This window comes from Cervus canadensis, chromosome 10 (assembly GCF_019320065.1).
Source record: "Cervus canadensis isolate Bull #8, Minnesota chromosome 10, ASM1932006v1, whole genome shotgun sequence".
Classification (NCBI taxonomy): Eukaryota; Metazoa; Chordata; class Mammalia; order Artiodactyla; family Cervidae; genus Cervus; species Cervus canadensis.
The window spans coordinates 669,737-693,701 of record NC_057395.1 but is presented as its reverse complement, the minus strand read 5'-3'; the positions used below and the strand labels follow the sequence as shown (position 1 = coordinate 693,701).

Sequence of the window (23,965 nt, the reverse complement as noted above, 5' to 3'; positions counted from 1 at the left end):
AATAGCAGTAGCCAAGCTTCTGCACTGCCTAGACTACAGCCTGTCTTGAACTGCATACTACATACGATTTGAAAAACCAAGCTGTGCGCCACTTGGTTTTCTGTGCATTTTTCTCTTTGCTCCTCCTGCATTCCAGCCTCATATGGAAGCGGACATCAGCATGTGTTATTTCACTGAGTCCTCCCTCTCATCGTTGCGAGTTGATTATTATGTCCTTTTTTGCAGGTGAGCAACTGAGGCTTACAGATGTCAGTAAGTGACACTCCGCGAATCAGTGACAAGAGTGTGAGGGCTTGGGTCACAGTCACCCCAGTTTGGCTAATCTGATGGATGGCCAGGCAGGTAGCACCTCCTGCCCCAAGGTTCCCTCTGAGACTTTGTGGGAGGTCAAAGATGGGGCACGTCTTAGTAGATTAAAGGTGCAGGAGAGAGTCCTGAAGCTCAGAGCCCACACCAGAACCCAGTTGTGGTTTTTTGTTGTTTGGATTTTTTTTTTAATTTATTTTTCGCTGTGCTTGGTCTTCGTGGCTACACACGGGCTTTCTCTAGCTTCGGTGGTCAGTCTACTGTCTAGTTGTGGTGGATGGGCTTCCCATCGCAGTGGCTTCTCTTGCTGCAGCACACAGGCTCTAGACCTCAGGCTCAGCAGCTTGGCACACGGGCTTAGTTGCCCAGCAGCAATGTGGAACCTTCCTGAACCAGGGATCGAACCTGTGTGCCCAGCATTAGCAGGCAGATTCTTCACCGCTGGACCACCAGAGAAGTCCCAGAACCCTGCTTTTTAACACCCCAACTCTCTCTCCACTTTGTCCCCGTGAGAAGGCTGAGAGAAGAGGAGCAGAGAGGAGAGAACAGGCTTTATTTAAAACAAACAAACAAAACCCAAAACTTTAGGATTTAAAGTAAATAAGAAGGAAGTAAATGTGTCCAAGACGCCCCCTCTTGTCACTTTTTGATGACTTGACTAGCTATATAAACCCATCTTGAGACAATCCATGAAAGTTAATTCCTTTTTTTTTTTTACCCTGAGAACAGTGGAAAGTTGGCAAGAAGTAAAAATTTTCTATGAAATAGGGAGGCGAACAAGTTGTAAATGATGTTAATATCTTCCAGATGGCACCATTTTACTTGGGAACTGAATTTATTGTAATTAAAGGCATGTGAATTTTTCTATAAATACTGAACTTTGCAAGTTTGACACTGGACGACTCCATTACCTCGGAGTTGTTTTAAGGGAGGCATCCTTGATCTTCCATTTGAAATGCATCTTTGGATTTCATAATCTGAGTTTAACCATAGAGATATTTTCCCATGTGAAGCATTTTTTTAATCTTCTATGCCAATAAATCCTAATTATAAAGTGAGATCCCACAGAAATGAGAAATTCAAACTCCAAACATTTTCTGTTAAAATTAAATATATTTTGACCATTCTTTTACACCATGTCTTGAGTTCTTTTATATATTTATTTTTGGATTAAGCTACTATCACTCTTCTGTCTCTAGACATATGTGTTGGACAATTTTGCAGTGCCTGTTTTTGCTTCAATCAGAAGCACATGGCTCACTCCAGAAACCTGCTTTCCTTTCTGCAATTGAGGACCATGGGCTCAGGGCTCCCAAACCAACAGCCAGTGTGACCTGGCAACTGCCAGGTGGTACCTCTGCCCTACTGTCCCTTTTGAGAGTTTAGCTTCCAGCCTTGCTGCAGTTCCCCACCCTTGCCATTTGTCTTACCCTGGATCCTACTAGCCTTTCCCCTTTGAGGGGATGTACATGGACCTTCCCCACTGCCTGAGTTTGTACTGCAGCTTCCAAGCTTCATGTGTCCATCCAGAGCTGGGTCTGGGTAGTAGGCAGAATCCTCAAGCCTGGTTACACACAGCTTCTAGTTACTCAGTCATCTGTTAATCCAGGTGCTGCTGTCCAGGGATTCTGCAGATTTAATTCTGTTGCCAGATCAGGTGACCTTGAGAAAGGGAGGTTATCCTGGGTGAGCCTGGCCTAATCAGGTGAGTGCTCACTAAGGACCCAGCTTTTCTTGAGGGGTTTTGAAGCATAGGAAGAATCCAGTGTGAAGGAAAGTCTCTGTTGCTGGATTTGCAGCTGGAGAGAGCTGTGTGGCCAAGGAAGGCCGGTAGCCCCTGGCATCTGAGAGCAGCCCCCAGCTGGCAGTGAGCAAGGAGATAGGGACTGCAGTTCCCTAACTGCAGGAAACTGCCTCAGCAGTATGAATTGTAATGAAGACACAGAACTCAGATGAGAATGTAGCCCTGTGGACACGTGACTTCTGTCTTATGATACACTGATGGAAACCCTAGCCAGGCCAGTTTGTGCCTGCATGCTAAGTAGCTTCAGTCATCTCTGACTCTTTGTGACCTCATGGACCATAGCCCACCAGGCACCTCTGTTCCTGGGATTCTCCAGGCAAGAATCCTGGAGTGAGTTCCCATGCCTTCCTCTCGGGGATCTTCCCAACCCAGGGATGGAACCCTTGTCTCCGGCATCTCCTGCATTGACAGGCAGGTCTTTACCACTAGCACCACCTGGGAAGCCTTTGGCCTGAGCTAATGAATGTGTGCTGTTTTAGGCCCCTGTGTCTGGACTGACTCATTACACAGCAACAGGAAACTGTCTGCTACCTGCGGAATGTTTATTATCACAATTTCTCTTTTTCTAGTTGGTCTTAACAAGCCATGACCCCCTCTCTTTGATTCAGTTCAGTTCAGTCACGCAGTCCTGTCCGACTCTTTGCGACCCCATGAGCCGCAGCACGCCAGGCCTCCCTGTCCATCACCAACTCCTGAAATCTACCCAAACTCATGTCCATTGAGTCGATGGTACCACCCAACCACCTCATCCTCTGTCATCTCCTTCTCCTCCTGCTCTCAATCTTTCCCAGCATCAGGGTCTTTTCAAATGAGTCAGCTCTTCGCATCAGGTGACCAAAGTATTGGAGTCTCAGCTTCAACATCAGTCCTTCCAACGAACACCCAGGACTGATCTTTAGGATGGACTGGTTGGATCTCCTTGCATTCCAAGGGACTCTCAAGAGTCTTCTCCATCTAACTCCTTTGATTAGCCCTTTGTATTACTGCAGTGAAAACCATTTAATATTTCTTTTTACTCCAGTAAAAGTTTTTCCTTAAAGATTTTCCTTCTTCACTTTTGTAATAACCTCATTTCCTGGGACTGTTCACTTTTATACATATTGTTATACTATTACCTAACCTATTAATCATCCATTTTCTATGGATGCAATAAAATTATTGATGTTCATTATTATGGCTCTGAGGCATTACAAAAGCTTAAAAATGAAAATGTTAAAAGAAAAAAAAATGAAAATGTTAACATGTGAGATCAAGCTTTGTGAGTTTCATTGTACTCTGATTATTCGAGAAGGGGCTGTCTGACTTTGATGCATATGGAAATCTTTATTGAGCTTTAATCAAAGGAGCCACACAGGAACAGTGTCAGGTGGATTCTGTGGCGTTGGACCTTCCTGGAGGAGAATGATCTGGAGACCTATGGACAAGTAACGAGAGTAACACTGTGTAGGCCTTTGAGGAGGACAATGACGCTGAACAAAAGACAGTGTTTGTAGCAATTTTTTGATTCAAGAGGAGTGAGATGTTTGATATCCCATTTACCATCAGTGGAGTAGGTTACTGGAGAGATGGTTTGGCCGAAGCACATGCAGCAGCCACTGAGCAAACCTGCCTGGTCTTTTAGCTCCCGGCTCTTCATGGCTCTGTGGCATAGACCAGGCCAGCCAGCGGTCACACCTGCACCCTGGCACTTGTGCTTATCTCAAAGTTCAGTAGACCCTTAGTCTCCTCATAGCTGGAACCTGAGTTTGGGTGATAAGATCAGTGAAGGAACTTGATGGTGGGCCAACAGAAATGCTGCTCAAATCCTAACCTGCTACTCCAGTGTCTCACAGGCAGCCACCTCCAAGTGGAAAAAAATGCAGACAATGTCAACAGTCTAAAACGTCATGCAAATCCACATAAATGCACAACAGTGAAAAAGTATTACTGCCAGCATCTCAGAAAGTATGAAATCCAATCTGATTCATTTTCACTTTCTAGTACTGCCCCCCCACCCCCGCCCCACCAAATACAGGGAGATTCATTGATCCTGTTGTTTTAAAAACAAAAGGCAAAGCCTTTGATTTATTTCCAAATAAAGCATCATTGAAGATATTGTTTTCTGACCAATAAACATAGAGTTCTTAGCTGCATTGTAAGGTGTTGATTTGAGACTTTATGCATGTATGCTTTTCAAAATAACTTTTATCTGATGACAAAGGAACACTTGTTCATTATAAAAATTTTGAAAGATACAAAAATAATAATAATAATAGAGAAATAATCTCACCACCCAGAGATAAACACTTAACACCTCACATATTTCCTTCCTGTTCTTTTATTTCATACAAATAAAAATAGAGGATATCTTGTGTATAGAGTTTTATGTTCTGATTTTTCACTTATTTATCATGAACATTTTTCCTTTGTTATAAGAAACTTTTGTTGAACATTTTTTTAATAGCTGCATAGTATTCCTCCAGATGAATGTATGTAAATTCCTTACTTCCTTTCTATCTGCCTTGTTTCCATTTTCCCCATTATTATAAAGCTTCAGGCAATACTTTTTCCATACATATTTGACATTATTCCAGTTTATTTCTTTTGAACAGATTTCGAAAGAGTCCTTTACAACAGAAAGAGACTGTGAACCTTCTAAGGCTTTTCTTATATTTCCCTTGATTAGAACATTTCAAGGAAGCCAGAACAGTTAGGAGGTGGATCATGTAAAATCGCTCAGAAACACAGATGCAAACTAATTGGCCCCTCCTAATTCCATCACTGTATATTTTATATCCCTGTCCTCTTTCTAATACTCTAAGAAAAAAAAAATCTGTTCTCTTCTGGGGAATAGGGAAGGTAATTCTTGGGCAGCAGTACAGTAATCGTTTACAGCTTGCTCAGTTGGGATGGCTATTAATGCCTCGTGTAAAATAGACCAAAGATCCAAAGAAACACATTTTTGCAGGTGAAAATTATGTTAGCCAACATCATTTCTCACTCTGGTTTATGATGTCAGGTATCGAATTTCTCCATTATTAACATAGGTATGCACGCGGGGGAAGATCCTTTTGGAAGGAGATTAAAAAGACACCATTACCTAAAATCCCCCTTCTTAACAACTCGAAAATGTCCAGAAGCTGTGAGGGGGGTTGGTACAGTAGCTCCCCATACAGACAACACCCTACAGAGGATTAATTGTTTTTTTTTTAACCATTAACGGGCCCCACCATAGAGTCAGGGGTCATTTGCACTCAGAGGAGAAAACCCGACTTAAGTAAAGTGTGCTATTTGTCTATTCAGCACCGCATACCTAGAAAGCCTCCCAAACCACTCTTTAGTGACTGAAGACATTTCTCATTTTCCCATCACTTTTCCCCTTCCTTGGCCATTTTCCTAAAACCATAATTTAAACTTTCCAGAAGAAAATAATAATAATAATCGCTAAGTAATCCTTTCAAGAATTCTTAGAAGGAAATCTTTGTTCTTTTATCACTCTTATGGGAAACCTAACTCGTGATTACTATTAAGATTCAAAATGTTTTTACCACCCACATATATCCAGGTAGGATGAGGTTGGAGATATGTCAACAAGATGCCTGGGACTTAAGAAGCCTGGGCTTAAAGCCAGGAACACTCATGAGAAGAGCCCCCACCCCACCACAGCCCCAGCCAAGCCTTCACACCTGAAAAAGGAAACCTTGGGGAAAGGTCTTTAATTGTAAGAAGGTTAAGCAGAGAGAGCTTTGCTTTATTCCCAGTAAAGGTTGGCTGCGTTACCATTATTCATGCAGGAAGTGAAAGCTTTAAGGTAGAAGGTTTAAGAAGAGAGATGGGGGAATTCCCTGACGATCCAGTGGTTGGGACTCTGCGAGTCCAATGCAGGGGGTCTGGGTTCGATCCATGGTCAGGAAACTAAGATCCCACAAACCATGCAGGACAGCCAAAATTATTTTAAAAGACAATTTTTTTAAAAAAAGAGATGGCCAAATCCACAAGATACCGGCATTCCTATGATGAAACGTGGGGCGGTGATGTCTGAGGAAGGGCTTTCCCACAGGTGGGTGGTACGCTGTGGACCCAGATGCAGCCTCCTTGTCACCTGGAACATTCTTTTTCCGGAGCAGGACTCCAAAGAAACAGATGGGTTAACTTTGTGAACCCTCCGCCGTGGGCTATGTCTCTTCAGTCGTGTCCGACTCTTTGTGACCCTCTGGACTGTAGCCAGCCAGGTGCCTCTGTCCATGGGGATTCTCCAGGCAAGAATACTGGAGTGGGTTACAGTGGCCTCCTCCAGGGCATCTTCCCGACCCAGGGATCGAACCCGAGTCTCTTATGTCTCTTGCATTGGCAGGCAGGTTCTTTACCGCTAGCACCGCCTGGGAAGCCCATGAACCCTCCTCTAGCTTCTCTGAATTGGGGTCCCAAGACACCATCCCCAGCTCTCCTTCCGAGCCCAAGCTTGTGGGTCCAGAATGCAAGTCAGACAGGTGCCTCCAGGCTCACCTGTGCAGGTCTCTGGTATCAGGACCGAGGATGCTAGCATCGCAAGGAACGCGGTGCTTGCCGCGCCGGCAGCAGTAACAGAGCAGTGCAGCCGGCTGGGGGACTGAAATTTGCAAACTCAGGATCCTGGGCCTCAGGCCAATGCAGGCTGGGTGCGTTGCTGTGGTGACACATTAAGTCTCCGAGGAGGGATGCTGACACACCAGCTGCATTCCTGGCATCACATTTGCCAGCGAGAAACTTATGGAGTGGAACTGGTCTCAACTTCAGAGGGAGAGGCTGGCTGCTTTTTTAACTTCCTTGGCAGTATCACCCTTTGCAATTTGTACGCGTACACCCTCCTGAATATTTACATGAACCGCTCTCTGTGATACATTTGGGGGCGCCTGTCGGATGGTACCGGGAAGGGAAGTGCTAAAATCATAGCAGCATCCTGGCATATAAATGTAACTATTGTGTCCCCGAAAAATCCCATTGCCTAAAATTGGCACTTAAGATGCGGTGACTTATCTCTTGCTGGGTAGAACGTCTAGTCCCTCTGCCCCTTTTAAAAATAGCTTTTACTGTTGCCAAGAGGAGAGCTTAGAATTTACCACTAGCAGATAATGTGGATTAAAAGACTAGCTTCCTCCCGTTATACATCCCCAGCAGTCTAATAGCTGAGTTCTCTCATACCTGGGAGAGAGGTCTCCTTGCAGAAATGCCCTTTAGTCCTCAGAATGCCTGACCCACCTCTCTGATTTGTGTCTGGAAGGCAAAATGCACTAGGATGTGGCCACTTAGTATTCAGACCATGTCGGGATGCAAGTAAAAAGCCTATAGAGCAGTGCTGGACGCACGGTCACCAGGCCAAGCACAGCCAGCCTCTCAAATCACAGTTAAATTATAAGCGAGTGTGGGGTAAACTGCGCAGACCTGCCTAGTCAATGAAGCTGCAGAGATAAAAGGAATTACTGCATAAATGCCAGCTTGTGAGGCTTTCAGGAGTACCGAGGCAGGGTTCTTTCCATTGGCCCTCGGTTGACTATAAAAAGCCACTGAGGATTTTGAACATAACACCGTCTTCATCCTCTTCCTCCTCCTCATCCTCCAGTTCTCCTCCTCCTCCTCCTCTTTTGTCTGAGCATGCAAAGCATCTCCCAATGTATAGAGAAACAAACAGTTCCTCTGTGTGGCTCCATAGTTTTTCAAAGGACAATAATGCTCACTGGCCAGTGATTTCTCTTGCAATCAGCAGATGCAGCAGGGGAAATGCAGTTAATACAATAATTCACATATGTTAATACTTCATTCCATCACTGTCAGCTTTATTTTCTTCTTGATATACACAAGGCTGGCACACAATCTTAACTGATGAGGTAATGTCATTTTTAATTAAGAGAGAGCCTTAAGCTATCCACTTGGACTCATGATAGCATCTTTGCAGTTGTCTCATGAGACTTTACATAAACGTAAGTCATGTGTCCTGGACAGTTTGAAAAGGATTGCTAAGGATGACACTGGTCATCATGAAGATTTCCCCCACTTTGATCTCTTTTAAATTGCCAGATGCAGTTTATGTTACTGCTATATTTTAGCCATTCCTGAAATGAATATATCCCAGGACTTTTGAATCAAGTTCAACAGAGAAATGCAGGTTTGAAATGAATGGATTGTAATGTCTTCATGTCAGTTCTAGAAGAAATATGGAATCTAAATGAGATTATCTGGTTATCTGACTCCTAGGTGACTTGGCAAATAAATAATGAAAAGGAAGAGCAAGACACTAAGAAATAGATAATGCCAAACAAACAAAAATATTCCTGTTTTCCTAGGAGATGCTACTTTACTGGAGATGGATTTCCATATTTTAGAGATAAAGAAGGTTCATCCAAGCATATGCATTATCTCAGTGCATTCTTTAGGCTGGTATTTTATTGCTACTCCCCTTGTCATTTATCTCAGTGTATTATCATTAAGCCAAATTTTTAAAAATCATATCACTTTGATGATTCCAAGTCTGTAATATTTTCTTTTCCAGGGACAGCATTCCTTTAAAGATTCAGGCTGGTAGTAAACACTTTCGAATTTTAAATAAACTTTTTTCTTTGTAGAGATTATGTTCTGCAGTTCAAGTTGTAGTTTTGGGGAAAGAAAATCTTTGTTTTGACCACAGTGGATACTGAGAGAGATTTTTTTCCTGCAAAGCCTGGAGTTTGGTGGAATTGAGTTAAATAGTAAAGAATCTGTTTATTATTCTGTGGCCATATGTTTAGAGGGTCGCTCACAGAAATCAAAGTATTATTCATGGAGAGCTTCAGCCAAGGAGACATTTTGAATTCATAAAAGAACTTCACAGTTTGAAAAGAATGCATAGCATTATGTATTGACACCCCCCCAACCCCAGACAAAGGAACACAACTTAATAATAGAGAATTGTACTCATGAGATTTTCCTTTTTCTTGTTAATTGGTTACTTTAACTGACATTGTCTGCGAGTATAATAGACACCATTATTCTTAACAGTTCTGTGTTACCAGATGATGTGCAGGGACATGATGTAGTCCATTTTAATTATTTCATTTTGCTAGACTTTTTTTTTCCCTTTCTGTGAAATCCAGCAGTGAATGCAGATAGCACTTATTTTTTCTCCTGACAGACCATGGTGGAGAATGCTGGCTTCTAAATGATTGAAATTAAAAGGACTTTTCTCCCTAACCTGATGTTTCCTTCCACCTTTGTCTCAGGTATGACTATGTGGAGGTCATCGATGGAGAAAACGAAAATGGACGTGTATTGGGAAAGTTCTGTGGAAAGATCGCCCCTTCTTCTTTCGTGTCTTCAGGGCCATTTCTCTTTATCAAATTTGTCTCTGACTATGAGACACATGGAGCAGGATTTTCCATACGTTATGAAATTTTCAAGAAAGGTAAGTGACTTACAGGAGACCAAGTGTGACTGAGTGGTCACAAACCTCACTTGATCTCATGAAAGACAAAGTGAAAAGAAAGACCAGGAATAATGTTTTTCATCTTTTGGTAAAAAGTCAGATATTCCCATTACAAAAAATGTTGAAAATACTTTGCACAAAGGAAAGTTACCCACTATATGGAGGAAGTATGTTTAAAAAGCTGTTTAAGTGTATTTTAAGAATCAGAATTTCATCATTCTAAACTGACCAGTGTGTTTAAAGTACATACTCTGTAAAGCTCCTTTAAGAGCATTTATTCTTTTCTTTCTTCTTCAAAAATCAGTTGGATCTACTCTTGAAGTTTTATTTCTTTCATTAAAAATTGTGTGAGTCCCTCTTATCTCAATACCTGAAAATCATGTGTTGGGCTGGCCAAAAATTTCGTTTAGGTTTTTCTGTAAGATGTTATGGAAAAACTTGAATGAACTTTTTGGCCAGCTCAATACATTCTGCCCCCTTTATTTTATTGCAAAATTCAAAACTGGTCACTCCCAGGAAAAGCCAAGCAGTAGTCCACTAGCCTTGGAGTTTCAAAAACTTTTGGAGGAAGAAGCTTTCCATTAACAGAAACGTGGTTGGGGCAAGAACTTCTTGGAGGAAACAAAAGAATAATGCTTTAAATGACATTCCCCTTCAGAATTAATTATCCCCTTGCCCCCTCCAAAATAATCACTTACTAATCTTCTCTCAGGGCTTCCCTCCTGGCTCAGTGGTAAGATAATAGAGAATCTGCCTGCAATGCGGGAGACCTGGGTTCAACCCCTGGGTTGGGAAGATCTCCTGGAGAAGGAAATGGCAGCCCACTCCAGTATTCTTGCCTGGAGAATCCCCTGGACAGAAGAGCCTGGCGGGCTACAGTCAATGGAGTCACAAGAGTCGTACACGGCTCAGAGACTAAAGCACCATCATCTTCTGTCACAATGGTATACATTGGGACAGGATAGAATCTGAGAATGTATTGTCTCCCAGGTTTGAGGAATTAAACTCACATATCAGCCAGTTAATAAAATTGTATCTTTATCTGGATGTCACTGTTTTCCACAGCAGCCTGTAGATTCCGGCTATGAATTCAGTCCCGCCTTCCCTTTTACGTTGACATTAATGTGTGGGAGACCCTCCAGGGACGGAGGTGCCAGATTTAAATGTATTGTCCTGGAATATATGAAAAAGAGCTTTATTTAGTGGAAAAAAATCTAGCCACACCAAATTCAAAAGCCTAAGGTCTTGTGGGTCAGTGGCCACCGGGAATAACTAAAAAGGACTTTAAGCATTTCTGGGAGCATTGGCACAACTTCTTTAAATTTCAAAGAACTCTGGTACTATCCCATATGAATATGGGTAGATGGAGAGAACTTTCTTCAGAAATTCATCTCAGCACATGCTTAGAAAGCCTTTCGTATAAATAAAAGCAGACGTAGGATTTCAGTGGGCTTACATGACTACATATGTATTTCCTGTGTTGAAAGCTGTTTGACCTATGTAAATCCACGTATGCGTAGGTACACGCACGCACAAACATACGCGTTTGCTTGCTTACCTGCATCTGACAGCATCAAAGAAAGAAAGTGTCAGAAAAAGAGGTACGAACAGCTTTTCATTGTCAGTGTTTCTCAAAGATCTGAAGGTGGTGGATGGAGAAATAGTGAGATCCTCCCTAAGTCATTAAGAATTCTGCTTCTTTCCAGATGAACTCAGCCCTCAAACTTCTGTTAGTCTCAGATGCACTATGATTTCTCCTCTTTCCCCACCACCCAATGCCATCCTTGAGACTTGAAGCCTTATTTTCTTCTTTCTCTTCTTGCCTCCCTATATACAGTATAGCTGCCGGTTCTTTGGGATTTTCGTTCAAAAGTCTCAGAGAGTCACTCCGAATCGCCAGGCTGTACACCTGAATCTTATAAATCAACTATAGCTCAATTAAAAAGAGAGTGTCACAGCTTTCTTTCCACATCCACTGCCACTGAACAAATAGAACTGTCCAATGGTTATCCCCATGCTCTCTAATCCTACACATAGCCTCTCAAACCATCATCAAACTACTATCCCCAGAATGCCTATGACAGGTATTTGTCACCTGTCAGGTGAAGCCTCAGTGTTTTCTGAGGTCATGCTCGGGTCTTGACATCAGCTGCTCCCAACCTTCCTGGCTTCACTTGCACAAACTCACGGCCTGTCTTCCTGTCCCAGGTTGGTGGGTGTGCTGGGTGAGGCCCAGCAGATCTGCATGTGAGTTTTGATTTGGCCACTGCCCATCTGTGTGAATGTTCAGAGCCTTGGATTCCTCTTCTGAAAAATGGATAGCAGAGCATGTCCCAGAAGCTGTATGCCATACACAGTAACTGTTACAGTGAAGCTGGTCTCTCCAAAGTGTACAGTACTCTCTCTCTCTCTTCTGGCTTAAGCCTCTTAACCTCCATGGAAACCTGGCTCCAAGTTTATTATTCTTAATTAATGTACTTTTCATTTTCCTACACTTACCCAGCTTGTCCCCTATTACACAACACAGATGAACACTTTTAGATACTGTATCTGTATATACACAAACACAACTATATTTAACTAACCAGTGTGTTTTTCCTAAATATTTTCAAGTTTTATCACGTATATGTGTCTCATTTCCCAACTAAATTAATACCACCTGAAAAAGAAAACATCTTTCTCCTTTGTTGCGCATACTATAGTTCTTACAGAGACTCCAGTAAAAGTCATGAACTAGTAGAATACATTCACACACACATAGGTTCACGGACATTCTTTCCTTGAAAACAATTTCATGATAAATATTATAGAATCTCTGTTCTTGGAAAATGTAGCACTTCTTTCAGGCTGCAGCAATTTCAGATTTCTTCAAAACACATAAATTAGACTAATCATAATTGAACCAATGCATTATTCGTTCACCTGTTGGCCTTGAGGATTTCTGGCAGTAGGTTACAGGGCCATTTTTGCATCCCTTAAGTCTACGTTTCTAGACGACCATTTTTGCCCAATGGGTGGCAGGGGACAGTGCCCACCTCTCCCCAGGACACCCTAGTTCTCTCCTTGGGTACCCACACCCCTCCTCTTCACAGGTACTGAAACTTGGGCCATCAGCCCTAAAATGATTCCCATTCAGCTAAAGAATTTCTCAAGGAAACCCCAGCCTGCCCACCTCCCGCCCTTCTTCTGTTCCTCCCCTCTTATCCAGGCCCAGATGCTGGAAGAAGCTGTACCATTTCCTATGGGTCTCAGTCAGGGAAGGGATGGCATTTATTGAGAGCAGGATTGGTGACTTCATATGTTGTTTGATTAAGAGTCTGTACATTTAAGTATAATTCCAGAGAGGATATCTTAGCTATCATCCTTGTCCATCCTGATGGTCCTTAACAACGAAATGTGGGATGCCTGTGGCTACGCTGGATGCTCTCATTCTAACAAATAATGATAAAAGCGTGGTGTCACTGGGTCCCCCTGCTGTGTGTGCATCCCTTACCCAGCAGCTCACACCCTCCTGGGCACCGTGACTGCTCACCCCCAGTCCTGTTTGTGGCTTGTATATTTACCCCGGGATCCCTCAGCCCTCTCCTGCCATCATCCACTGGGGGAAGTGCTCCCTCAACTATGGCAAACTTGTACAATAAAGAATAAGGAACCCGTTAAAACAAAGTTTGATGTCTAATGGAGAAAGTAAGAAATTACAGAAGCAGCTTTGAGTTTGAAAGGCTTTATTTTCCAATCCTAAAGCCCACCTCTCATGTGTGATGCACAGAATCTGAGGATCAGGAAGATTACGAGGTCACCAAGGCTACACAGCAGGTTAGCAAATCTCTTGGTGCTCCATCCAGCTTGCTTCCACTTCCCCGTGGAATGTCCCCATGCATGAGTGCCAAGTTGTGTCCAACTCTTTGCAACCTTATAAACCGTAGCCTGCCAGCCTCCTCTGTCCATGGGACTCTCCAGGCAAGAATACTGAAGTGGGTTGCCTTGCCCTCCTCCAGAGGATCTTCCCAGCCCAGGGATCAAACCCACGTCTTTTACATCGCCTGCATTTGCAGGCAGGTTCTTTACCGCTGGTGCCACCTGGGAAGCCCAGAATGTCCAGCCTTTGTCAAAATACCTGAGAAAACCTGGGCCAGCTTCCAAAGGAATCTGACATGACAAGGATATACGTGAAAGCATTGGAATTTATTTGATTTTGAAAAAGCTCCCTTAATTCAGGTTTTTTTTTTTTCCTCATTAAGTCTTAACCTCAACTGTATAATTTTTTTTTTTTTAAGAAGGAGAAAATATTGGAAACTGCATTAAACTCTGCTGTTTGCTTTGCCAGCCAAAGCCCTGGGGAAAAGGTTGGAGGTCTCCAGGGTCTCTGTTCCTACATCTTGGAAATAAAATTCTAAAGGGTTCCCAATTAACTACATATGAATGAATGACTTTTTAATTAATGACAAATTGGCATAGTGACTGTTATCTCAGATGCCACCAAATAGCTTAGAAACATGTTAGAAATTATACAGCACATTCCACAGTCTCTTTACTTGAAATTGACATGGCAAAATGCCACTTGGTAATAATTTTTTTAACCAGAATTGAATAGATAAGCATTTGAAGCTATTGTGCTGAAGGGTGAGCCCCATTGTAGAAGGCTTTGGGAGGTGTTTATTCAACTCAGACCTCTACGGACCAGGTTTATTGTGCCATCTACTAAGTAGTCCTCTGTGTCTCCAGGCCATGGCTAATTTATGCATGGGGAGAGAGAGATTGATTTGTTTTCTCAACATTCTGCCAGATGCACTGAGCTGGAGAGTCAACTTACTAGCCCTCGCCATTAAAAATAGAGATCTGTTAGTTAAATTTAATGTATATTGATGCCAAACACGCTGCCTTTAGTATTTGGCACTTTGGAAGAAAATTTAGTTAAAAACAAGCTCCACAAGCTTCCCTATTTGAACTTGAATCCTTATATGCCCTTGCAGAGTCCCCATCAGTGCAGCAATGGCCCTGGAAAAGAATTGTTGAACTGGGACTTCCCTGGTAGTCTAGTGGTTAAGAATTCACCTTGCAATGCAAGGGACCCGGGTTTGACCTGTGGTCGGGGAACTAAGGTCCAACATGTCGCAGAGCAGCTAAGCCTCTGCATTGCAACTCGATAGTCTATGGGCCACAATGAAAGATCCCACACAACACAATGAAAATGCCACGTGCTGCATCTAAGACCCAAAACAGTCAAATTAATAAATAAATATTTTTTTGAAAAAAGAATGATTTAACCAAACATCCCCAGATTGGATCCTGAGATTCAGAAAGGTCAAGTCATCTCTGTTTACCAGACCGCCTAAGAGCTCTTGGGCAATCACGACGGCTATGGTGGTGATAAGGGGCAGAGCTGATAGGCTGGCGTGGATAGTCTGATAGTCTGTGTGGATGGGCCATTTTCAGTTGTGTGGTGGATAGCACTCTATTCATTGCCAATTCCATGAACTGAAATTGTGGTCCTTTATGTATTCATAAGGTTAACTTGCAGTAACTGTATGCATGCCCTGCACCAACCTAAATTACGAATCTCTGTAATTTGTAGTCATTTAAATGACACGTTATAAATATATGCATTTTACACACACACACACACACACACACACCCTCCTGCATTGTATGTTGGGGAAGGTTAGGATGTCAACATTGGTATCAGATGACTTGGAACCACAGGACCTGCATCCCAGTTTATCATGCCCCCACTAACAGCCACACTTTACTGGCACACCTGTGTCAACACCATTCCGAATGAGTCACTCACCCTGCGTACATGTACGAATTACCTTTCACATTTAGTTTGTCAAGGAGGCAAAGGTCACATCTGGCAGAATTACTGAGTCACTGGTGGAGGAATCTGAAACCCAAATTCCCTCCACTGGATTCTCTCCCTCGCCTTTGTAAATGTTCTATTTCACCAATAAAGAGCTGTCAGCCTCAAGATTTAAAGATTTAAGATTGAAGGGGCTATAATTATTTCTCGAGGGCTCTGTCGAGATTTCTGTGGCTTACTCATTCATTGTTCCCACATGATTTTGTATTTGTCATTTTCTTTCCCCTCTGCAACAGCAGAAGTTTGTAAATTGCTGCACACAGATGGAAAACGAAGGTGAATGCAATAAATCTGAACTCGACTTTCCGTATATATCACCACTGTGAAAAGGCTGAGTAATGACTGATTAGGACAATGATTATAATGGTGGGCTTTTATTGGAAAGATAAACTGTCTTTGCCCAGGTTATTTAAGTGGAATTTTCACTCTGCTTCTTCTTTCTTTCACTTGTAGGTCCTGAATGTTCCCAGAACTACACAACGCCTAGTGGGGTAATAAAGTCCCCCGGATTCCCTGAAAAATATCCCAACAGCCTAGAATGCACCTATATTATTTTTGCACCAAAGATGTCAGAGATTATCCTGGAATTTGAAAGCTTTGACCTGGAGCCTGACTCGAATCCTCCCGGAGGGATGTTTTGTCGCTATGACCGGCTAGAAATCTGGGATGGATTCCCCGATGGTAAGCAAGGCACAAAACAACCCTAAGGGGAAGGATCTAGGGGAAGGGCCCTGGGATCCTTTTACAAGCATCATATACATGCATCACTTTAAAAAATAGCTCAAGAGGAGGAAGAAGAACAGCAATTTTCTTTATGCACAGCGGTGATGAAATATTTGAGCCTAAGAAGACTTGGTAATTTTCTAGTCTAATTCTTTCATTTTGTGGATAAGGAAACAGAGGCCATAAAAGACTGTGCAAGGTCTCATAACCTTTTCTATGGGAAAATTGGAAGCAACCCATGGTTTTCCTGACTGAAGTATTTTGCTCATTTCATTGGCTTGCCTACTGGTTATTAATTTGTAAACTCATCAGAAGATGAGCTCTTAAGACATCAATTAAATCAAGTCAGTCATTTTGCGAATGCAGAGACTAAGAACCAGGGAGGTTAAGTCACTGCTAAAATTTTCAGTGAACTATACACCTACTATGCTACCACATTTAGAAATTTCAGAAAGGAAGGAAGAGAGCATTTGGATATTCCTAATTTAGATGGATTCCTTGTCTGCTCTCTAGGGAATTTTTATCTTTGGGGGATCAAATCAGATTGGCACAAATCCTTGGGACACATTGTTCACATCATCTGAGTTCATCATCCATTCAAAAAATATACTTAGTGAGCACCTGCCATGTACCAGGCGCTGTAGTAATCTCTTAGCAAACAAAGCAAAGACGGATGCCCCATTTAGATTCTATCAGAGGGAATGAGGTAATAAACTGTGCACATTACAGACAATTGAATCACGTGCATGGGATGTTAGAAGGTGAGAAGTGCTATAAACAAACAAACAAAGGAAAAGAAGAAAAAATAGAATAAAAGCATGAAAAAAACGAAGGTAAAGAGAGAAAGATGGGTGGAATTTTTTTAATAGGGTGGTCAGGTCAGGTCTTATTAAGAAAATAAGCCAGATTTGAAGGAAGTGGGAGAAGTAGCCATGTGGCCAGCTAAATTAAAGTTTTCCATTTCAGTCTTTATGAATTAGAAGGTGAATGGCAGAAATACACACCCAAATTCTGAACAGAGGGAGATAATATCAAATAATTTGTTGCAGCTGCTTTGCTAGTCTTGTGTTTAGTCTGGTTTAATAGTAAGATTTCTCTGGAGAACACACTCTACGCAGATCAGAAAGGGCAGCTTGGAAGTTCTTACAAATCATGCATTTAGAGATTTGGAACTATCTATAAAATAATCAGATAATATTATCAGATGGAAGAAAGAAAGAAAGTAAATTGTGAACAAAAGCTAATATCATGTGAAAGAGATTGCCTTTGTTTTAGAAGTGACATTAAATGATCAGTGTCATTCAGTTTAGCTATGTTCCTTAGTAGCAAACAGCACTAGAGAAAATCTAGGTTTAGAGAAAGCTTATGTCATTGGAGCAAATGGGTGAGTTATCATTAGTTGAGTCTCTTATTTCCTTTATTTAACCATATAAATAGGGTTATGATGATTTTATTGAAACTCCCTCATTAAGTAATGAGATTTGTCCAAACAGAGCTCTGATTGATTTCCAAGTATTCAATCTGATAATTAGGAAAACAATATTATAATAGTATTGCAATAATAGTTGGAACATTTAATAATGGGTTTATTTGTTCACAACCCAAATTTGCAGCCTTCCTTTCTAGAACTTGTATTTAAATTGACATCTGAAAAGAAGGTCCAATCAACCAACTTATATAGAAAGGAGAGCATTGTTATTAGTGTCAAGGGTTTTCCAAAGTAGTAATTTTCTGGCTCTAGAAAATCACTGAGTTGAAGTGAAGAACAATTAGCAATACGGGTTGTCAGCCTGCAATTCACCCATGTTTTGGGTGAATTGACTTATTCCTAGAGAAAACTGGCTTTGGAATATGAAAAATGTGATTGTATATTTGTTTGTATTCACCTGGCCTCATCCTGTCTATGCCAGCATCGGAGCTCACTCTTTTTTAGGCAAAATGAGAGAGTGTGTCCTGGATTTTTTTGTCAGTGGCACAAGGAACATGTTTGTCATCATAGTTCAACACACAGATTTCCTTGCCAGCAAAATCGTTTTTATTCTTTGATATCCTTTCCAAAAACAACAACCAGAAGGCACTGAAGGCTTTTAACCATTGAGTGATTTTATGTGGTGTTTTATCACAGACACTGAATTAGATGACTAAGTAATTGAAAGCGATTCAACTTGACTTCGAAGAGAAGCAGTTTACTCCAAAATGTGAGATCCAAGACATGTACGTGGAGAAGCCCACTTCTCCAGCTAGCAGTCTCTTTGAAGCTCCGTAGATTCAAAACTAACAGCTCTGGAGTCACTGATGAAAGTTACACATAGTTTCAGAGCCATGAGCTAAGCGTGCCTGCAGATACTTGTGCTGAATTATGGGGCCAAATATGAATGCCTAGCTCACAGCACCTGGATGCCCGTGAAGCCAGCCCTCCATCCAGGCTGGAGAAAGAGCTGGAAATGCTCTGTGACCTACACTTCCCAAATTATTAGGAATTATTATTACGATTTTAGGAATAAGCTTCATCAAAGCTGGATGGAATTTTATGTTAAAAATAACCTTCTAAAATGTAAATATACAGTATCAATGATACAGATATAAAATAGCAGTAATATAAACCTTCCAAAATATAAATGTGTCAATTCTTTTTTTCTGGGGAAAAGTTGCAAAATCCAGATATTCTTCACCAAAAGCTTACTTTAAGAAAAATAGACTTGGCTGATCTTGTACCTATTTAAAATGACCCCCCTTTTGTGTTTCTTTATTCAAAAATACCTTATTTTAATAGTACCTCTTTATAGTAGATGGTTGCCTGTTTTTCCTCATAAAAAGGTGATAGAAAGCCAAATTGTCTGATCCTAAGGTAGGGTTCTAATTAATGGAGGGATTAGTGGGAAAAATACAAAGAATGGGATTTTGCCATTTCCTATTTCAAGCAGCACAAATAGGGTGTTGCCTTCACACCTGAGAAGCAGTGGTCATCGTAGGCCTGCTCTCCCTGCAGATAGAGCTTAATGCCTGTTTTTCGAATTCTCCAGGCATTCCATTTTTTAATTATACTTCTGTTTTGGGGACAGTTGGCATTCATCGCCTTGGTCTTTGGCTCCATCATAACGGAAGTAGGGAACCTAAGAGCTGCGATCATGTAAATCCACAAATGAGCACACACACAAGGCCGATCAGGGTCCTGCAGCCGCTCCAACTCAGATCAATATTGCATTAGCTTGCTAGGCTAAGGTCTTGCTGTTGTTCAGGAAAATTCAATACTTCTTTGTATTATAGTCGAAAAAGCCTTTCACTCTCCAGTCTTGAGGGTTCCTAAAGAGAGCTGCATGCTGGTGTCCGGGGGCGATGTTCAGAAGGACAGAAGGCAGATTTACCAGGCATGTCTTCAACATTATAAACCAGTGAGTCATGGAGACTCTCTAAATTATGAGTCTGCACTAGACAAGTTCTCTTCTGTTTGCTCTTTCAAAGAGACCCCCTTTCCCGCCTTCCCCAGGGGAATTGGGTGATGGTGGAGGGGAGGGGAGGCAGCCAGAGCTGGTGGGGGGGAGGGGAACGGGGATGACTGCAAGCTTCCCTTGTGTGCTGTATTCCTGGTAAGGTCAGTGGCTTTGGCGAGTCGAGAACGACCCCAAAGATTAAGGCTGTAAAAGTTTGCCCACAAACACAAGAAAAAGAAAGTTATGAAACCACAACAATGGAATTTAAATGAGAGGAAAGAGTGAGGGAAGATGAATAGACTCTCAGTTCAGTTCAGTTCAGTTGCTCAGTCTTGTCCGACTCTTTGGGACTTCATGAACTGCAGCATGCTAAGCTTCCCTGTCCATCACCAACTCTCAGAGCTTGCTTAAACTCATGTCCATCCAGTCAGTGATGCCATCCAACCATCTTATCCTCGGTTGACCCCTTCACCTCTTGCCTTCAATCTTTCCCAGCATCAGGGTCTTTTCCAAGGAGTGGATCAGGTCCAAAGTATTGGAATTTCAACTTCAACATCAGTCATTCCAGTGAATATTCAGGACTGATTTCCTTTAGGATTAACTAGTTTGATCTCCTTGCAGTCCAAGGGACTCTCAAGAGTCTTCTCCAACACCACAGTTCAAAAGCATCAATTTGTCAGTGCTCAGCTTTCTTTATAGTCCAATTCTCACATCCATAAATGACTACTGGAAAAACCATAGCTTTGACTAGATAGACCTTTGTTAGCAAAGTAATGTCTCTGATTTTTAATATGCTGTCTAGGTTGGTCATAGCTTTTCTTTCAAGGAGCAAGCATCTTTTAATTTCATGGCTGCAGTCACCATCTGCAGTGATTTTGGAGTCCTCCAAAATAAAGTCTTTCACTGTTTCCATTGTTTCCCCATCTATTTGCCGTGAAGTGATGGGAATGGTTGTCATGATCTTAGTTTTTTGAATGTTGAGTTTTAAGCCAGTTTTCACTCCCCTCTTTAACATTCATCAAGAGGCTCTTCAGTTCCTCTTCACTTTCTGCCGTAAGGGTGGTGTCATCTGTGTATCTGAGGTTGTTGATATTTCTCCCAGCAGTCTTGATTTCCAGCTTGTGCTTCATCCAGCCCAGCATTTCTCATGATGTACTCTGCACATAAGTTAAATAAGCAGGGTGACAATATACAGCCTTGACGTACTCCTTTCCCAATTTGGAACCAATCTGTTCTTTCATGTCCAGTGCTAACTGTTGCTTTTTGACCTGCATACAGATTTCTCAGGAGGCAGGTCAGGTGGTCTGGTATTCCCATCTCTTTAAGAATTTTCCGCAGTTTGTTGTGATCCATACAGTCAAAGGCTTTGGCGTAGTCAATAAAGCAGAAGTAGATATTTAGACTCTAAGCCTCCCATTAAGACTGCAGACCAGAAATGGGATTCCTTTTGAGGAAAGCAAAGACCTGAGTTTATGGCTCTAGTGAGATATTTTCATGTGTATGTTTCTGGCAACTTAGCACCCCACAGGGGAAGGGGAAAGTGTTGAATTGGTGACAGGGCTACCTTCAGAATGAAGAAAGCCTGGCCAAGAGCCAGCACTTGGTATAGGAGAATCTGAAGCCAGGATTAAAACTGGAGAGAAACAAAAATCAGTGAGAGTTTCATCTGAGAGGCTGTCTTCTGCCAACTGGGAAACCTGATACCATGACCTTTACCCCCCATCTGCAGAGCCACTGCCAGGACCCTGTGGTGCACTTTGGATCATCTGTATCCATCCCCGAAATGAGCAGCCTCCTTGTCTTCTTCATTATAAAGCGGTTGACACACACAAATATTTGGGTGCTGGAGAGTGAGGGATGACAGAGTTTGGCAGATCCATTACTTTGGGCGCATGGAGAAGTTATCAGCTATTCAAACTTAGCATTTTGCACTAGCTCAAATAGTCAACCACTTTGGTTTAGTATTTTTTTTCTTTTCTTTCCTTTTAATTTTTAAAGATGGTTGCCCAAGAACTGAAATCCTGTTAGCCCAGGGTTTGGTCACTCTATAAAGCAGGGTGTTCAGACAGCCACTGGCTAAGTAACTCAGCAGGCACGTGGGGCTTCAGGTAGGCCACATCTTGTGGTGTTCGCTTTCTCGATCACACGTGAAGCTTCTCCCAGCCCTCACCGACTGCCTTCTGCATCTAAGTGGTACACACTGGCCTTGGAACCCCACGACCCATCCCTCCAGAGAAAAGTCCATCTACCATGCCTCCTTGAACAAAGCAATAACTCTTAGTTGAAATGCACAGAACCATGGATTTCTTGGAGGGGAAAATGGTCTATACCAGATTGTCCTTCTAAGCCCAAACCATCTGGTTTGTTTTTACCATATGTGCGATGAAAAAAATTCTAGAGAAAAAGGAGGGTTTTTTTTTTTTTTTTTTGGTCTTATGCTGATCTATACAGGGAAATGAAAAGATTCTCCAAGCCCAGAGGGCTTCCGCACTGTCCATAAGGCAACTTACAGTTGCTGAATTGCCATGGATCGTGTGAAAGCACTTCAACAAAGGGCTGGCCAGTTTAAGCCAAATAACAATTTGACTCCATCACAAATTCGTCGGTGTCCCCAGTCTTTCTCTGCCTCCGACACTGCCTGTCTCCCGCTGTGCAGTCAGATGGCTGATCTGGGTCCTCTCTTGTCCACTGGACCCAAGTGCCATGCAGTCACCTCTCTAAGGTTTGGGACACGAAAAACTGAGACAGAAGTCAGAAAGATGCATTTTCCCTTTGTTTTGATTGCAATTTGCCATTATGTGTACTGATATTTACAGTTTCTAAATTTGCCAATTATTACAATTATTGGTCTTCAGATGCATCACCCACTGTCACTTGTCTAAGTCTGTGATGTTTGTCATAATGAGACTCCAGGACTGAAAGATGAAAGAGGAAGAAAGTGGGGATTACCCAGGGTGTGGTCAGACCTTGGTTCTGCTCTGTTGCCAGGACTGCTCTGGTTCAGGACTTTTCCCAGGATCCCCTCCTAGGTTGGGGGCGGGGAGGACGGGCAACTCCAAGAACCCTCGCTGGGTGATCAACAGCCTGGAGGAGTTGCTGGGCGCTGGACTGTGTATACCATGTGGTCCTGGAGCTAAATGCCAGGGTGCACTTGGCAGCCCAAATGTCCTTTGCAATTGAAGCCAGTATTTCGATTTTGTTCCTGAAAACAGTCCTGCTCACGGGGGAATGTGGTTACGCCTGTCATTGCCCTTCTGAGCACACTTGAAAATCCTCTCCGCAAACCTGATCCAGTATGTTCACCGCAAACCAATTAACCAGGGAAGGCTTGCTTTGGGTAAGAAAACACTTCTGGGTTCCACTGGGACCCGTGTCTGCAAATGGTTTTGCTGGCATGAGCTGCAGCAGAAAAGGTGTTTTCACGGTCTCTGCATTTCTCCCTCTGCAGTTGGTCCCCACATTGGGCGATACTGTGGGCAGAAGACACCAGGTCGAATCCTCTCGTCGTCCGGCATCCTGTCCATGGTGTTCTACACGGACAGCGCCATAGCCAAAGAAGGCTTCTCAGCAAACTACAGTGTCCTGCAGAGCAGTGTTTCAGAAGGTCAGTACTGATGCCTCTTGCAAAGCCCTGCCTTAAATATTCTCCGCTCTTCCTCCTCACACACCTGCGGCTCTATGAAACACTAAAGACCTGTTTTGTTAGTTGGAGTGCCAAGTGTTTCTCTTTTAAATGGTTTATAGGAATATTAACAGAAAGAACTATTTGGGGTGCTTTCTTAAGAAAATTATGTGTGAGAAGGCTGCTTGTAAACCTCTGGAATTATGTGAGAAAAATTGGGAAATTTTTCTGCACCTAGAAAACTGCACCTAGAAACAATGAAATATGACCAGACCACCTACCTGGCACCCTCTGGTGTGTATTGGACTGAGAGTCAGGAAAGCACAAGTATCGATCTCTGATAATAAGGACCAGTCAGTATCAACATAGTTCACTGATAGGCAGGCAGGTAGAATGGGTGGGGCATGGTAGTTTGGTTTGGAGAGACCCTGGCAGAAGCTGTTTTTGTCTTTCTTAGATGAATGAAAGTGGATATTCACCTAAAAGAAGCATGTTTCAATTTCTGTGATTACTTTCCATGAAAGAGAAAAGAAGTAATATGGTTTTGTATCTTATTAGAATACTTGACTAACTCAGTCCTTGCTCAAAGTTGATGTGGTCTCCAGCTTTTTTAAAAGCCCGAGGGAGAAAACCTGAAAGAATGATTTGGGTTTCATCAGTTTTAGCTGCTGCTGCTAAGTCGCTTCAGTCGTGTCCGACTCTGTGTGACCCCATAGATGGCAGCCCACCAGGCTCCCCCGTCCCTGGGATTCTCCAGGCAAGAACACTGGAGTGGGTTGCCATTTCCTTCTCCAATGCGTGAGAG

At 42.4% G+C, this 23,965-nt stretch overlaps 1 protein-coding gene across 5 annotated transcripts in view; it reads left to right on the top strand.

Annotated features, from left to right (window-relative positions):
* NRP1 (neuropilin 1) overlaps window positions 1–23,965 on the top strand; it is a 147,857-nt gene that overhangs the window by 47,735 nt on the left and 76,157 nt on the right. For all 5 annotated transcript variants that reach the window (XM_043479544.1, XM_043479542.1, XM_043479540.1 and 2 more), the window contains 3 exons: window positions 9,322–9,503; window positions 15,838–16,065; window positions 22,987–23,142. In XM_043479544.1, coding sequence (XP_043335479.1) covers window positions 9,322–9,503; window positions 15,838–16,065; window positions 22,987–23,142 — 566 coding nt within the window. The remainder of the gene's footprint in view (window positions 1–9,321; window positions 9,504–15,837; window positions 16,066–22,986; window positions 23,143–23,965) is intronic.